Source organism: Musa acuminata, chromosome BXJ3-8 (genome assembly GCF_036884655.1).
Source record: "Musa acuminata AAA Group cultivar baxijiao chromosome BXJ3-8, Cavendish_Baxijiao_AAA, whole genome shotgun sequence".
In the NCBI taxonomy this organism is placed as follows: domain Eukaryota; kingdom Viridiplantae; phylum Streptophyta; class Magnoliopsida; order Zingiberales; family Musaceae; genus Musa; species Musa acuminata.
In genome coordinates this window covers 29,114,421-29,131,781 of record NC_088356.1, presented here as the reverse complement: position 1 = coordinate 29,131,781, position 17,361 = coordinate 29,114,421, and the positions used below count along the sequence as shown (strand labels likewise).

The 17,361-nt window shown below is 44.2% G+C and overlaps 1 protein-coding gene across 1 annotated transcript; it reads right to left on the bottom strand.

Annotated features, from left to right (window-relative positions):
* Positions 1-5,766: 5,766 nt before the first annotated feature.
* On the bottom strand, positions 5,767-6,630 carry LOC135644163 (probable CCR4-associated factor 1 homolog 11). Its single transcript, XM_065161628.1, has one exon. It carries the CDS (start codon positions 6,628-6,630, stop codon positions 5,767-5,769), a length of 864 nt encoding a protein of 287 aa, XP_065017700.1.
* Between the last annotated feature and the right edge of the window lie 10,731 nt (positions 6,631-17,361).

Here is a 17,361-nt window from a genome sequence, read left to right as displayed (position 1 = left end):
GGGGATTGAAAACCAAGTTTAACGATATTCCATAAATCAAAGTTCAAAGAAAAGAAGAAAACTCTCATCCGAGTTTTCCAACAAGTGTAGTCTGTTCCATTGAACATAGGAGGATGAGTGATAGAAAGACCCTCTTGAAAGCTGAAAAAAGCGATCTCTCTTGTGTGTTATGAGAAACGTGGCCCTGATACCAATTGTTAGGACCAAGTCGGCACCAATGGCTCTGATACCATTGAACATAAGAAATTAGTTTGTAATGAAAATAAAATGGTCAAAATAAATACAAACCAAATTTATAGTTGTTCGGTTTTCGTGACCTACATCCACTCCCGATTCCTCTTCACTCGAGGCCACCAGCTTCCACTACTAATCTTCTTTTAATAGGTAAAGATCAACTACCCTTTTATACTCTTTCTCATTTTTATAGGTTCAGGAGATAACCTTTACACCTCTCAAGGTAACCCTCGTACACCTTCCTTAGAACAACCTCTAAGCTCAAGGAGGAGAGAACTCAATCTTTTCAACACTTTTATAACTTAAAATTTTTTTCCCTTTCTGCATAATTCTTTTATCTCCATGCAGGAATAGTTGGGGTATTTATAGACCTCAAATGACTTCAAAAATGGAGTCAAAAAAGGTCTCATCGCGGGTTTCTCGGGTCCTGGCGGTACCACCACTTGTGCTAGGCAATACTATCATTTGTAGCACTGATATTGGGCAGTACCACTGCCCAATCTGGCGGTACCACCGCCTGACATAGTTTGGGAGATTGTGTTTGGGCGATACCACTGCCCAATTTGGTGGTACTACTACCTAACACAGTCTCGGAGACTGTCTTGGAGACTGAGCCTCTAGTAGTGCCACTGCTTGGACCAGTAGTGCCATCGCCTAACTTAACTTTTGAGTCACTAAATGAGCCTTTCTCTTAGCCCAAAATAGCCCCAACATTAGCCAAATTGGCCTCTAATTGATTTGGCCTAATTACATTCTAAACCAACCTAATTAGAACTAAAACTAATTTGATCTAAATAATTATTACAAAGCATTAATCACATGTTATCCGACATATCGTTAGTTCATTCGACGCTTCATCCGACCCTTCAATGCATCGTCCTCTCTTGCGGTGACATGGGAGTGTCTAATTTACTATAATCTGATCATATGAACCTTGATTTTGATATGATATTTTTTTCAGCCAACAATGATGCCTCATAATCTTCAACTCGGCCCACTCAAATATGATAGCTCATCATCATATTCCCTACACAAAGTTAAAGCTATTTCAAGGTGCTTTTCTTTTTATGACCAAGGAATGCATTAAAGGAGTTGGTTAGAAGCTGTGAACACTTAATTTCGAAATTCCCTATGTATGAAGGGTTGTTTCATGCACTAGTACTAATGTTAGTGTTTAGGGCTTAGAAAGGACTTTAGAAACTGATGATATTTTGGCAGAAGCTATCTTGGAGTGCTCCCATAAACTCTGTATCTCTTGGATGCGTCCTTGAGTGGTGAGTCTTTTATATTCTAGTTTTATATCCTTGTTTAATTTCCGTTGGGTGATGAACTTTCTGTATCCCATTATGATTTTAAACTTGGTGGTGAGCTACTTTTCATTTTTATCAAAGTTGCTTCATTAGTTTGCTCCTTTTCTATTCGACAAGCTGTACTATCGGTTTTCTTTCAAATTTTATTCTACTACACCCCCCCTATTCTGCATCACACCGGTATCAGTTTGGTATCAAAGCTAAAGGTTAGAGATCATGACAAGGCGGAATGGAAAAGATGTAGTTGGTGAAGGTAGCGACCATGAAGATGACGCTGAGTCGTTGATGTTGAATCTCATATTTTGATGATGAAATCAATTGATAAATTATTTGATCTAATCCATGTGTTAAGATAAGTGTGCAGGATTAACTACGATAGCAGTAAGGCGTAAAGCAGATGATGGGCCGGAGTCGAAGACTCGGATGATATATTAGGAGCTCGCCGAGAGTTCATCGTGAGATCACCGGAAGCACGTTGGAAGACTCACCGAAAGCTCATGGGAAGATTACCGGAAACACGCTGGAAGCACGTCGGAAGACTAGCTGAGAGTTGGTTGGGAGTTCATCAGAAGCTCGCCGGAAGACTCACCGAAAAGTTCACCAAAAGATCGCCGAGTGAAAAATCGACATACCGAATCATGCTTGCCTTAATCATAGTTAGAACAATAATTAGAGTTGATTTGGGAGATAATCTCATCAACTCTATTAAGGGCCAATTGGGCCCGGAGTTGGGCTGGTTTGGGCCAGAGTCAAGGCCTAACCAGGATGCTGAATTCCTGGCCGACGGTGGCACCACGTGGAAAGCAGCACCCCATGTGGTCTGGGTGGTGGTACCGCCGACAGTTATTGCTGCCAGCAGAGGTACCACCCCTATCAGGCAGTGGTATCGTTAGAGCTAGGTCTACGAGCTCTGTCAGGCAGTGGTATAGCCCAGACTGAGTGGTAGTACCGCTTAGTGTCAGGTGTCAGGCGGTGGTACCGCCAGTACCCCAAAAATCCAAGATAAGACTCTTTTTAGCTCCATTTTTGAAAGTCATTGGGGCCTATAAATACCCCACCCTTTTCAGCATGAAAAGGTACCGAAGTGTGATTATAATCTTGAGTTATTGGGGTGTAAAAGTGTTGTAAACAAATGCTAAAGTCCTCCTCCCTTTCTAAATTTTGAGATCATTTAAGAGAGGTATGAGACTTGTAAGGGTTCTCTCCTAAACCCAGGAAGAGGATAAAGTGCTGTAAATAGGTGTTCGGTCTTCACCTATTGAAGGAAGGCCTTTAGTGGACGCCGAAGGCCTCATCAGAGGAGGAATCCGAAAGTGGATGTAAGTCACCTTGACCGAACCACTTTAAATTCTGGTTTGCTTTTCATTTGCACAATTTACTTTACTGCAAACCACCTTAATCTTCTCTTGCACTTTTACGAAAGCTTTCAAGTTCAACTTCTCTCCGAAACAGATTGAATCGAAACCATTTTTATTGGAATCAGTTTTAAATGAAACAAACAATTTTCTGAAATCATGAAAGTTTTCCGCTACACTAATTCACCCCTCCCCTCTTAGTGCCGCTCTTGATCCTAACAATTGGTATCAGAGCAAAGTTCACTCTCATTTAGTTTAAAACCCAAGAGAGATAACATTTGCTAGTAACCAAGAGAGTCATTCAATTACACATCCGCCCATGATAAATGGGACGGATTACACATATTGGAAGACTAGAATGAAGATCTTCCTAATTTCAATGGATTTTGAGCTATGGAATATTATTGAAAATGGTTTTCAAAAGTCTTATCTTCCAATGAACGATTGGAATGAGTTGGAGAAGAAGACTTTCACTTTAAATGTCAAGGCTATGAATGTCTTGTTTTGTGCATTAGATAAAAACGAGTTTAATCGAGTGTCGATTTGTGAAATGACTTTTGATATTTGACACACACTCGAACTGACTCATGAAGGCACTAATAGAGTGAAAGAGTCAAAAATTAATATTTTAGTGCACACTTATGAGTTGTTTCGGATGAAACTGAGTGAGACCATTGGAGATATGTACATCCGATTTACAGATGCCGTCAATGGTCTAAAAGGACATGGTAAAAGTTTTTCGGATTTTGAAATTGTTAATAAAATTTTAAGATCCCTTCCAAAGAGTTGGGACCCTAAAGTAACGGTCATTCAAGAGGCCAAAGATCTGAATAATTTTCCTCTCGAAGAACTAATTGGGTTACTAATGACCTATGAAATGACTTATAAAGCTCATGAAGAGCTTGAGGACACCCTTGCAAAGAACAAGAAAGATATGGCACTGAGAACCGAAGAAGATCACTTAAAAGAAAACTCAAGTGATGAGGACTTTGATGAAGATTTGGCACTCTTAACAAAAAAATTCAAAAAATTCATAAAAAGAAATAAATTTAAAAATGACACTAAAAATAAATTTGAATCCAAGAAATATCAAGTAATATGCTACGAATGCAAGAAGCCGGGACATTACAAGAGCGAATGTCCCCTAGCCAAGAAGAGGCAACCAAAGAAGAAGGCTCTCAAAGCAACATGGGACGCCTCAAGTACATCCGAAGAAGAGGAGCCTACCATCACCGAGCAAGTTGCTCACTATGCACTAATGACCATTGGATATGAGATAACAAGTTCATTTAATGTAAATTTATCCTTTGATGAACTATTAAATACTTTTCATGATTTATTTGATGAATGCAAATCAATTAGTAAAAAATATAAATGGTTAAAAAAGGAGCATGCTTCTTTTGTTAGTGATTTCAATAGATTAAAGGTTGAGCATAATAATAGTTTAACTCCTTGTACGAAATGTGATGAATTAGAAATACTTAAAAAGGAAAACTTGCTACTCAAAGAAACTTTAGAAAAATTTGAGGTTGGTAGCAAGTCTTTGAACATGATCCTTGCCAATAAGAGTCGGGTAATGTCGATGAAGAAGGCACGGATACTAAGGAAAAGAGAAGAGGTGAAGCAGCTGCTGATGAGGACTCATCAAAACCTAAAAAGTCTAAGGTTTCCCTTGATCACCTTCTGGCTGAAAATGATGTACAAGATGAGGATGGAGAATTGGACGCAAATACGAAAGACAACAATCGTATAAGGGCTGCTCTAGTGTTGATGCTGTAACATTTTATTGGTGACTTTGTGTTGTTTTCTGGGACTTTATCTGTTGATCTATAAGGTGTTTTTTGTTAGCAAATGTTGCACATCTTTATTCTTTGTTTCTGTCATTATATCTGAAGCATGCTTTTGCAGTTGGTGAAGGAAATGTTCTCCCATTTTCAAATCAGTTTTCTCATGAACTTCTCATTCACACTATGGATCGATGGTCTCTTCTTCCCAGTTTGCGTAGGTCTTGCAGGTTAAGATGGTGTTCGAATTCATGAGCACCTAACTCGACATACTTTCGGCGACGAGTAAATTTGATATCTTCAATTTAAGTTCTGTATAAAAAATTGGCAGCGTGTGGAAATGACTCTTCACATGGATTAATTACTCTGTTCCAGAGCTCATCATCTTTTCTCTAACCCTTTTAATTTTTGACTTGAAGTAGTGTTAGTTAGCTCATCATCTTTAAACCTTGATTGCAACCTCACATGATTGATTGGCTACCATGATGGCCATGGTGCCTTCCACCCACCTTGCTGAAGCTTCATATTTCTGAACTGTAGATCTGAGTCAATTACGATCGAATTATGATCGTGAATTATAATTCGGTGATCAATTGGGAGAAGTGACTCCAAAGTCAGTGCTAAGCTTGATGTTTTACCATCGCAAGAGTCATCTTCAGGAAACATCTCTTCGTCCCTCCTTTTATGATCCATTGTTTCTGTTCTGATCTTGCTTTATCTATCTGCAGAAGTACAGACTCCCCCTTGTACGGGAACTTCCTCTCTTCGGCCATCAACATATCATGTTGTTTGCCCAATTTGAAAGCTATCAGTTTATCCAAGAACTGTGAGCCAGAAAATAACAGAGCACAGATCGATGTGGTGCATATCCAACAATCTTCGGATTCTTACCATACATCACAAGCAGCAATCAATTTTCACATCCGAATTTGACAGACGACTTGATTTGTATATTATTTACGTTGAAACATTCGACATTTGTGCACAAAGAAAAAGAGAAAGATCATATTTGAGTTGACTTGCTTTGAGAATCGACGACCTTCACTGCGCTGCGTTGACAAACTCCAAGAACGAAGGAGGAATTCAGCAGGCTTGTAGGCCGTAGATGATGCCGCGATGGCAGGCCACCTTGGCGTCTTGGTCGTCGAAGAACCTCCGCTTCATCTTCAGATAGACTTGGCAGGTCACCAAGCTATCTGATCCAGCTTGATGCGACTTCCCAGCTTGGCGTGGCACCCCGAGGGTACTCGCCACTCTCTCCAGCCCGCCGGAGAGACCCTTGCAGCCGCGCATAATGTGCTTGAGATCCACAGTCTCTCCGAAGAGCAAGTTCACCAGGCCGAGGAACTCTTCCAGGGTGTCGGGCAGAGGCCGGCCGAACCCCAGCACCTTGATGAGATAGGCGAAGTCGTAGCAGCTGTGAAAGGCGATCCATCGAGTGGAGTGCGGGCGGCAGAAACGGCAATGAGCGACGAGGCCGGATCGATAGAGGTGGGCGGCGAACTGGCCGGAGTCAATGCCGTAGAGGGGGAGCCGGTCGAAGTCGATGCCACTGGAGCGGAGCAGGTCGACGGAGTCCGGCGCGTGGAGGTCGCGTCGGACATCGAATTCCCGGAAGTTGAACTCCCACACGAACCCGACCCTGCCGCCGGTGCCGATGTCGGGGAGGCCGCCGAAGGCGTCGAAGAGGGTGAGGCCGAGTTGGACGAGCTCCATCTTGTCGACGTTGGCCTTGAGGAGGGCATAGCGCAGGCTGGGCGGGAGAAGACGGTGTGGCCTCCGAGTTCTGTAGAGGAAGCCGGGAAACTCCGTGTCGAAGGCGACGTAAGAGAAGCGATCCACGAGGGAAGCAATGATGGAGAACTCGTACTCCAAGTTCCACGCCCAAACCGAGCGCACCACCAAATATTGCCGCCCTCCTCCTCCTCCTCCTCGTTGCGAAGACATCTTTCCACGCGACGATACAACAGTGTGGAGCGAAGAAGAGCGTCGGAGAGGAGTGATTCGTGACAAGTCCAAAGGTCACGTCCTTATATAACAGGCAGAGTGTCCGAACCCCAGTTCGATTCGGAATCCTATCCGAATCGAGCTATAATCCTAATCCAAGAAGGAAAGATGCGGGTGATAAGCCCCAGCTCGATCCAATGTCTCTCGGAAACCTAGTCCGATTCTAACGATCCAAGGTATCTTCGTTTGAAGTACGTCTCCACATTTGTGGGCCTTAACGGTCTCGGCCTTCAATCAACTATGTATTACCGCTGCCTTCGTCGCTCGAAGCTCCACGACGGCACACCCCGCGGAGATGGGAGACCCCGGAGCGGCATCGAGGAGGAAGAACCGATTACCGAAGGGGGGCAGCGAATCTTCCGATCTCCACGCCGCCGCGAGGAACGGGGACCTCACCACGGTCGAGTCCATCTGCAACGCTAATCCCCTCGCCGTCAATACTCGAGATCGCCATTCCCGGACACCGTATCCTTTCTCCCTTGTTCTCCTTTCCTCAATCTTCGCTTTTGTTGTCGTTATCATGTGGTGGGCTCTTCGCTTGGTTCAGAATCTGTCGAGCAAGCAGCTTATTGCGCCGCCGAGAGTTTGGCACTGAGTTTTAAGGTTCCCTTAGGGTTTTTGAGCTTTAACCTACTTGGCTGGTTCATTTAAATTCCTTTGCTAGGATTCGTATTGCTGTCTGATTTGGTGCATTATTTGTGACTAGCTGGCCCTTCTGAGTCTTAGGTCTTAAATATCAACTCGATTCCTTTGAAAAGAGAATGAAGAAAAGGATATAGATGATGAAACTATCTATCGATGGAGGATGACTGTGGCAATGATTTGCAGAAATGATACATGCGGATTCATCCACACTGACACTCTTCGGTATGAGAACTTCCACATAACTTGTGGGTGGAATTGTGTTGCTTCGATACTTAGATTTAATATAGGAAATGTTCATTACGAAGCTGAGAAATTTTTGCTGTTGACAATTTATACATCTCTTTTTTGTCAATTTATGTTATGAATTTTTGGGTATTAAAAATTTTAAACATCCAAGAAGTGCTTTACTTTTCAAGATCTCGATATCGGGTAAGTAAATTAACAAAAATTATTCAATATCTTGAACTTCCATGCGGTCAAAAATAGGATATATCATAGTTTCTCTTACTAAACTTGTTGTCATCTTAGAAAATTGCAAGTCATAGGTTACAAACTCAACTTTTGGATATTTCTTGTTAACACACAGAGACAGTCGACTAGTGAGTTGGCCCGATTAGTTATATGTCCAAAGTGTAGGTCCCTTCTGTTGGCTTGCCTTCTAGTCGTGCCTCCGAGCTATGCTGACGACCTTGCATAATAGGCTTGCGCCGAGGGTGTCTTAGGTCGACCCCTCCGATGCTTAAGTTAGCGAAAGATGGACAGGGAAGAAGACAATGGTGAGAGTAGTGTAAATAAGAGAATAGATGGTTTTTGCCTGCCTCATTTTGTCTAGGTATAGGTCTTGGCTTTTATACCTACTCATTGAGCGGTCTAGACGCGTGTTAGCCAAGGCCTCCCTTACTATGTATGGTGGAGGCACTAATAAGGATGGCTTGTTGGTGCGGACCGTTGGGATGCCTTTGGGCTAACTCCCCTGTTGCTTTAGGTTAGGCAGGGAGTGAGCCCTCCATCAGTCATCCGAAGGGGAAGGCTGGTGAAGTCGGGCCATGCTGTCAATCATTAATACGGAGGCATGGCTTCTTCTGAGATGCCAGCCAGTAGGCGACTGGGGAAGCAGGGGGCATGCTGCCAGTCATTAATGCGGAGGCATGGCTTCTGTTGAGATGTCAGCTAGGGCAAATGTAGGATTGACGAATGTTGACATAAGTGAATCCTTTCTTTTTTCCTTCCCTCTGTCTTTGTTCTCCCCCTTTCGCATGGTAGTTCACTCTCTCTCATTTTTTGATCTCCCCCTTCTGCTTTGGGAGGTTTGCCTCTCTGTTTTTTTCCCTCCCCCTACTGTCCGGAAGGTTGGGTCTTCTTTTGGGCTTGCCCCTTCTTCTGCTTCTTGGGCAGGTACTCGACCAACAGGGTGTGAGTGTGTTGGCTCGATCGTATGAGCGGGAGGATCGGTATCAATTCGTCATAGCGGGAGTATCTATTGGGAAATCTTGGGGGGCGACATCACATGTGCAACGGAAGAACAGAAAACAAAATCCCAAATTCCTAAAGATGTATTCGTCGTCGTGCGAAGATTAGTACGCAAAAATCCGCGAAACTAGAAACTGCATATAAGATAAATTGTGTTATCTAGGGAGATCGTATATCCCTGAATCCTTGTAGATTTCTAGGAGAGGGTGAATGAGGTCAAGTGCACTCCTCTTTGGTAGAGAGGGAGGAGAATAAGAGAGGCAAGCAAAAGGCTCTAGCCTATGAACCACTGATTCCCTCCAATTTATAGAGTTCCGTAGTAAACTTAACCCTAATGGATTCTCCCATATTGGGTATTGGATCTCCATCCAACTACCCAAGCATCTTATATTAGTAGATCTCTATCCAATAATCTCTTATGGGCTCATATTGGATCTCGTTAATGTGATCCAATAATTCAGGGGGTTATTGGATATCCAATAAGATAGGGGCTCCGACGAATATTTCATATTCGAACCTTTACTAATCGTAATGCTTACCATATGTGTGTAATCCTTTAGGCCCAATATCGAGCTGGCCATGAGTCATACCTATTCGAACTCCTTCTGGCTCAGTGAATTATTATCTCCATAATAACTCACTCGACTCATCGACTACGGACGTACTAGGCCACTACGTTGCAGTCCCCAAACGATACAGGGGAATTTAATCCATTGGACCTGTCAGTCCTCAGTTACCGTATATTTATAGTCCCTCATCCATATAATATCCCAGAGACCGTATTCCAGGTATGGTGTTGTCAAATCCATACGGTTTCTACTCGAGTCTCGCTCTAATCGGATTCTCTCGGAGAACTCTTTCTCTGTTAATCCGAATGACCCTGGCTAGGGATTTGTCTGAGCAAGAACATATGTGATATTTCTCTCATGATACCGAGAGCGGATGATCTTCTATCGACACTCAATAGCGCTCGTACGGTTGATTGTCACTCCCGATGATCGACTTTGCTAGATCTAGGACATCCAAACCTATAAGTCTAGTATCAAAGAGTGGAGTACTAATACAAGACATCCTTGGTGTCTCAAGTCTAAGGATCAGATACGTCATTGGGACTACGGAATCGTTGTATGACAATAAGGCATCATCAACCATCCAACATTTCGGAAGCGGATCAATCAGTGAACTCATTCTCCAATGAGCACCTGTACTATATCCCTAGTGTTCCCACAAGAGCAGCTATGAGACCAGTTGCATCCATCATATTGACGGGTATACAGCACACCAATATGTCCGGTTATCTTGATATCCCTCTCGAGTAAACCTATGACCAGGATTATTTAGGATCTGTGTTTAGAAGTGAATTGATCTCATTATCGTGATTACATTACGATCTGATTCCCATTGAACTGATCCAAGGACAACACTATATATATATATATATATATATATATATATATATATATATAAAGTGATCAATGCCAAAATATAATAAGCAAAAAGACTATGTGTCAAGTCACATGTGCCATCACTCACGTGATTGGCTTGTAGGGCACTTATGACTAGCAGTATCGGTATCAATATGTCGTGGTGGCTTCCGTCGTAGCGGGTCCTGATTCGATCGTCGTTGCAAGAGTATTGGTATCTGTCTGTTGTGACGGCTTCCATCGTAGTAGGTCTTGAATAACCATCGTAGCAGGAGTGTCGGTGTCAGTCTATCGTAGCGGGTCTTGATTCGATCGTCATAGCGGGAGGATGGATGCACTGTAATGGGCTTTGGCTTGATCACGTAAGCGAGAGGTTAGACCCACTGCGATGGGCTTTGGCTCGACTGCGTAAGCTAGAGAGTGGACCCACTACGATGAGCTTTGGCTCGACCGCATAAGTGGGAGGCTGAACCCACTGTGATGGGCTTTAGCTCGATAGCATAAACGGGAGGATGGATCGGCTGTGGGTTTTGGCTCGACCACATAAGCAGGAGGATGGATCCGTTGAGGTGGCTTTTATCGTAGCGGGTCTTGATCTCGACTACATGGGTGGGAGGATGGATCCGCTATGGCGGGTCTGGTCAATGGTCGTAGGTGATGCTGTTGTGTGTTGTGTCATCCTTTCCATGGCATTTTACAAATGGTGGATACTAGGGTCCAGGGCTGTTGAGGTTCGGGCCGTAGAGCTGTTCTTGGAGCTAGTGCTAACTCATCAACGGTCCAGGGGGGCCAAGTGAAGGCTCGATGAGGCTCGGGATGCATCGGTGGTTGTCGAGGATGAGGCGACACGCCACAATACGGAGGCAAAGGAGTGACTAGATGTTCTGGTCGTGCCTCCGAGCTACGTCTACGACCTTACATAGCAGGCCTGCGTCGGGGGTGTCTCGGCTCGACCCCTCCGATGCTTAAGTTAGCGAATAATGGAGAGGGAGGCAAGAAATAGTATGAGCAGTGTAAATGAGAGTAAAGGGTTTTTGACCGCCCCCTTTCGTCTTAGTTTGGGGCTTGGCTTTTATACCTGGGTGCCGAGCAGTCTCGACGTTTGTTAGCCAAAGCTCATTTTATCCTATATGGTGAAGGCATTAAAGAGGCTGACTTGTTAGCGTGTGTCCTCTAACGCCTTGGGCAAACCATTGGGACACCTCTGGGTTGACTCCCTTGTCGCTTTGGGTTACGTAGGGAGTGGTCCCTCCATCAGCTGTCCATAGGGGAAGAGGCATATGAAGTCGGGTGATGCTGTCAGTCATTAATGCGGAGGCATTGCTTCTGCTAAGATGTCAACTCGGAGGCGATTGGGGAAGCTGGGGCATGCCATCAGTCATTAATGCGGAGGCATGGCTTCTGTTGAGATGTCGGCTAGGAGGCGATTGGGGAAGCTGGGGCATGCTACCAACCATTAATGTGGGGCATGGTTTCTTTAGCTGGGGCATGCTGCCAACCATTATCCTCGTAGCTAACTCAGACCCGCCTTCGAGTTGAGGAGGTAGAGGAGTGCCTCACAGAGGCATGTAGAAGGGTGGAGGTCGAGACATCTGAACTATCCTTGGACATAGGTCTGGTCATCCGCTGTGCCGAAGAAGTCAAGGCACGGGCGGAGGAGGCTCAAGACATGGTGATTTCCACTGAAGACGAGAACATAGAGAGTGTGGCAGAGGCCTAAGAGTGGGTTGAAGTCCTGCACCGAGAATTGAGAGATACTCATCATTAGTTGGGCGAGGCCATCGAGGAGGGAAAGCAGTTGAGAGAGCGTTTATTGACCAACCATGACGAGTTGGTGGTTGTCCGTCTAGTAGTTGAGGAGGCAAAAGAGACCTGAGAGGAGGAGAAGAACCAAGCTTCTGAGTAGAAGTGGAGGGTCGTGGACTCCTATAAGGAATCCGGGGGGTTTTAATACAGCCTTCTGCGCTCGAGCGAGACTGCATATGAGTTCGAGTACCAAATTGCCACTAGCCGCTTCAAGGTGAGGTACCCTTGAACTCGAGGTCGACGAGGATCCTTATGTGGAGCTTCCCTTAGACACCGAAGTGCCTACTACCATGGAGGTTCCATTTGATGATCGCCCGACATCTCCTCTGGATCTGCCTCCTCCGGCCTGATGCAACTGGGTCCTAGTGACCCTCCTTTTTGGTTTTGTTAGCTCCCGTTTTATAGCCTTCTGTTCGGGATGGCATCCACTTTTGTAACTCATTTTGCCCAGTTTAATGAAAACCTCTTCGGAATGTACTATTCATCCTTGTAATGATTCTTGAGTGAGAGTCGGGGATGTTTGGAATCTTTTTCCTCGCTTCACCTTACTACTTTATGGAGTGGGGGCCCCTTAGTCTCAACTATCTTTGGAGCATCTCTTGGGGAGTCATCGAGGGTCTGGCTTTGGCTCCCCTACAAGCAAAGAAGGCTAGGTACTAGCTTAAATGGTGTTGCTAAGGGTGTGATAGAAGTGCAGAGCCACATATGCCTAGCCCCTTGACGCCGAGGTTGAGGGGTGCTTCTAGTAAGGTAAGTGTGGAGGCTCACCTCTACACCTTCGGAAAGGGAGGAGGGGCCCTCCTTGTCTAAGACATTCACCAGGAGGAGCGCTAGAAGAGTGCACCTGCAACGTTCAACCCTCCTTTCAGCGTAGAATGATAGTGTCATGAGTACCGTCGATTGGTGAGTCGGCAAAGTTGGTCCACTACCGATGGTGTAGGCTCATCCAGGTACCTCTTCCTGGCTAACGTGAGAGACTAGGTGAGGTGCGACTGTATAGGTGGCCTGGTCGGAAGCCGTTCTGTTAGTGATGACCCGATTCAAGATGATCAGGTAGGTGGACTGAGATCTTCCTAGTCGTAAATTTCCTCCATGGGGGCTAGGACGTCTAGGTGTCCTCGAGTGGCTGGCGATCCTACATGATAGGCCAGCACCGAGAGTTGCCTAGCGCGACCCCTTTGATGCTAGGATGAAATTGAAAAGATTGTAAAGGAGATGCTTGAAACAGGGATGATTCGGCTAAGTTGCAGCCCCTATTCCTCACCTGTGCTACTTGTACGCAAGAAGGACAAAATTTGGCGAATGTGCATCGACTACTGAGCTTTAAATGGCATCACCATTAAGGACAAATACCCAATACCAGTGGTGGATGAACTTCTTGATGCGTTAAAAGGAGCTCGAGTCTTCACGAAGTTGGACCTCCAATCTGGTTACCACCAAATCGAGTATGTGAAGACGACATTCCAAAAACTACATTCCGCACACATAACGACCATTATGAATTCTTGGTAACGCCTTTTGGACTCACTAATACTCCTTCAACCTTACAAAGTCTCATGAATGATATTTTTTGGAGCTTTCTTTGTAAATTTGTGCTGGTATTTTTTGATAATATTCTCATTTACAGCCCTTCTCTTGAGACTCACTTTCAACATTTATGAGTTGTTTTGGCGATCCTTCAGGAGAATACTTTTTTTGTTAAGCAACCAAAGTGCAGCTTTCTGTAGAAAAAAGTAGAGTGCCTTGGGCATATAATATCAGGAGTGGCGGTAGACCCAAACAAAATTGAAGCAATGCAAGGCTGGTCGAAACCTACAAATGTGAAATTACTGCGCGGGTTCCTTGGACTAACGGGCTACTACCGAAAATTTGTGAAGGACTATGGGAAGATCAGTGCACCCCTCACTTCTCTACTGAAAAAAGATGTCTTCCAATGGTCGGACAAAGCCTCTGCTGCCTTCGAAAAACTTAAGGCAGCCATGACGACGACACTAGTGCTAGCGCTACCAGATTTTAGCCGACCCTTCATCATTAAGGCTGACACATCTGAAGTCAGAATTGGAGCCATTCTCATGCAAGATGGTCGACCGCTCGCATACACCAATAAGGCATTATCTCCCTCCCATAAAATAATGTCAGTATATGATAAGGAGATGCTCGCCATTATACACACAGTAACGAGGTGAAGACCCTACCTGATCGGTCGATGATTTCAAATTAAAATCGATCATAGAAACTTTAAGTACATTTTGGAGCAAAAGATATCATCCCTTGAGCAGCAAAAATGGGTAACCAAACTTCTAGGATTTGATTATGAAATTATTTATAAAAAGGGGAAAGAAAACGTTGTTGTAGATGCACTCTCACGGCTACCTGAGCAAGCTAAATTTTCAGTCATCTCCCTTCCTATCACCGGCTTCCTCGAGGACATTAGGGAGGAATGGAAGAAGGATCTAGAGATCAGCAACATCATAAAAAAATTAGAGGAGGATCCAAACGCAATAGCCCACTACACTTGGGATTCAAGGGATCTACGCTACAAAGGTCGCATTGCGCTTATACCCGACTTCCCTTATATCAAAATCATCCTACACGAAATGCACTTCACACTTTCAGCAGGGCACTCCAGATTTCTAAGAACATACAAAAGAGTGAAGCAAAATTTTTATTGGAGAGAGATGAAAAAAATTATTTCTGAATATGTGGCACAATGTGAAGTATGTCAACAACACAAGGGTGAAACAGTGGCAAGTCCAGGGAGGCTACAACCACTACCCATACCGAACTCGGTGTGGACTGACATCTCTATGGACTTTATCAAAGGTCTGCCACCTTCCAAAGGTAAAAGCACAATTCTTGTGGTAGTTGATCGATTTACGAAATATGCTCATTTTTGTGCTATGCGAAATCCCTACACTACTGCTAGTATTACCCAGATTTTTATAGAAAATGTTGGGATGCCAAGGTCTATTGTAAGTGATCGTGATAGGATCTTCACTAGTAAATTTTGGACTGAGTTATTTTAGTTATAGGGCACTAAACTCAAGATGAGCATAACATATCATCCACAAATTTATGGCCAAATAGAGATGGTGAACAGGTGTTTAGAGATGTACCTTTAGTGTTTCACCAGTGATCCGCCAAAAGAGTGGGCGAAATGGCTTCCCTAGGCCGAATGGTGGTATAATATGACATATCATTCATCTATAAAATATGCCCCATATGAAGCACTATATGATCGACCGACCCCTGTGATTCTAAAGTATGTAATTGGCTCGGCCATGGCAGATCAGGTCGACCAAGATTTAATTGACAGGGACAAACTCCTACAGCTGCTAAAGGATAATATTTCTTCTGCTCAAGTCAGAATGAAGTAGCAAGCCGCCACGATGAAGCGAAAGAGAATTTTCAGTAGGAGATTAGGTTTATCTTCGCCTATAGCCACACAAGCAACTCTCCATCAACACACGAGCCTCCATGAAGCTATCCCCACGTTTTTATGGGCCTTATCAGATCACAGAATATATTGGAGCCATGGCGTACAGACTTAAATTGCTTGAGTATGTCAAAATTTACCCTGTCTTTCACGTGTCATACCTGAAGCCTAAGTTGGGAGAACACGAGTCACCCTAGATCCAATTGCCCAACACCACTGAGGACGGAGTTATTCAAGCCCAACCACAAGTCATCCTCGACCGCAGGATCATGATGCGTCGCCAACATCCCTCTACTGAAGTACTAGTGTATTGGAATAATTTACCACTTGAAGACACCACATGAGAATTATATGAGAAGCTAAAGACCAGGTTCTCTGAGTTCATGGAACCTCAGCCTTGAGGACAATGCTGATTTGGAGAGGGCGGGCTTGATAGGACACTAGTAGAGTTGGGTCCTACTCAACCAAGAAGCAATTAATAAAACCCTATGAGATTGTAATAAACCTCACCTAGCCACCTCTATCCTATAAAGAAGAGTGGCTAGGGTTTATATTTGGGCCTTTGGGCTTCCTAGCCACCGCCCCCTTTTACTAGGCTGGTTGGTTAGGGTTGAGGGCAAAAGGGGTAACTAACTTAGGAAGCAGCCCCTAGGGCTAGGGTTTGGAGCCCTATTTAAGCATGTAGCCTCTATCTCTTTGGGAATAAAATTCATCTACAATTGAAGCCATTTGTCCGACTTCTAAGAGTGTGGAACCCCTAAAGTGTTCCAAGGGTTGATCCCCCTCAAAGATCAATCTACATAGAATTCCTCTGGAGTTCTATCATATTAATTCAAATAGAGAGAAACGTGGCTCTAATACCAACTGTTAGGATCGAGTTGACACTAAGAGAGGGGGTGTAATTAGTGCGTATGTAAAATTACGTCGATATTCGAAACTTCGTACTATAAAAACATATAAAAAAATATTTTAATTTTAAAAACGTTCATAAGAGTGTGCAGCTAAAGTAGTGAGGAAGTAAAGAAATTACAAAGTAAGTAAATGGCAGCAAAGAAAGAAAGCACACCAATTTATAGTAGTTCGGTCACCGTGACCACTACCGATTCCTCTTTCGTCGAAACCACCGACATCCACTAATGTTCTTCATTCAATGGGCAAGGACCAAACACCCTTACAACTCTATTCTCCTTTTGATAGGCTCAGGAGAGAATCTTTACACCTCTAGTCACTCCTCTTTTAAACAAAAATCAATACTTAGATTAGAGGAGGAGAATTCTCACAAGATTACAACAGAGTTTTCCCTTGTTTTTGTTCTCGGTTCTTATCTTTGCTGAGTAGGGATGAGAGGGGTATTTATAGGCCCTAAATAGATTCAAACTTGGAGTCAAAACCAGTCTCATCTTGGGTCTTCGGGTATTGGCAGTACCACTACCAGTACTGGGTGGTACTACCACTTGATACTCTAACACTAGGTGGTGCCACTGCTCAGTCTAGCGGTACTATCGCTTGACAGAGCCTCAGAGACCGGACTTTGGCAGTATCACTGCCTGGCAACATTAAATGTCAACGATACAACCACCCAGACCTCTTGGGAGGCTAAACCTCAAATAGTTCCACCGCCCACCCTGGGCGGTGCCACCATCTAGCATGGCTCCAAGTGGCCGAGTGGGCCAACCATCCAGCCCAACTTAGCCCTAACTTAGTCCCAATGGGCCCCTAATTGAGTTAGCCTAATTCTAACCCCATTACAACTTAAAACTACTTCGATCTAGACAATTATTACAAAGCATTAATCACATGTTGTCTGGCATGTCATTGATTCATTGGCACTTTGTCCAATCCTTCTATGCATCGTCCTCTTTTGCAGCCTTTTACCCAATCAGCATGTTG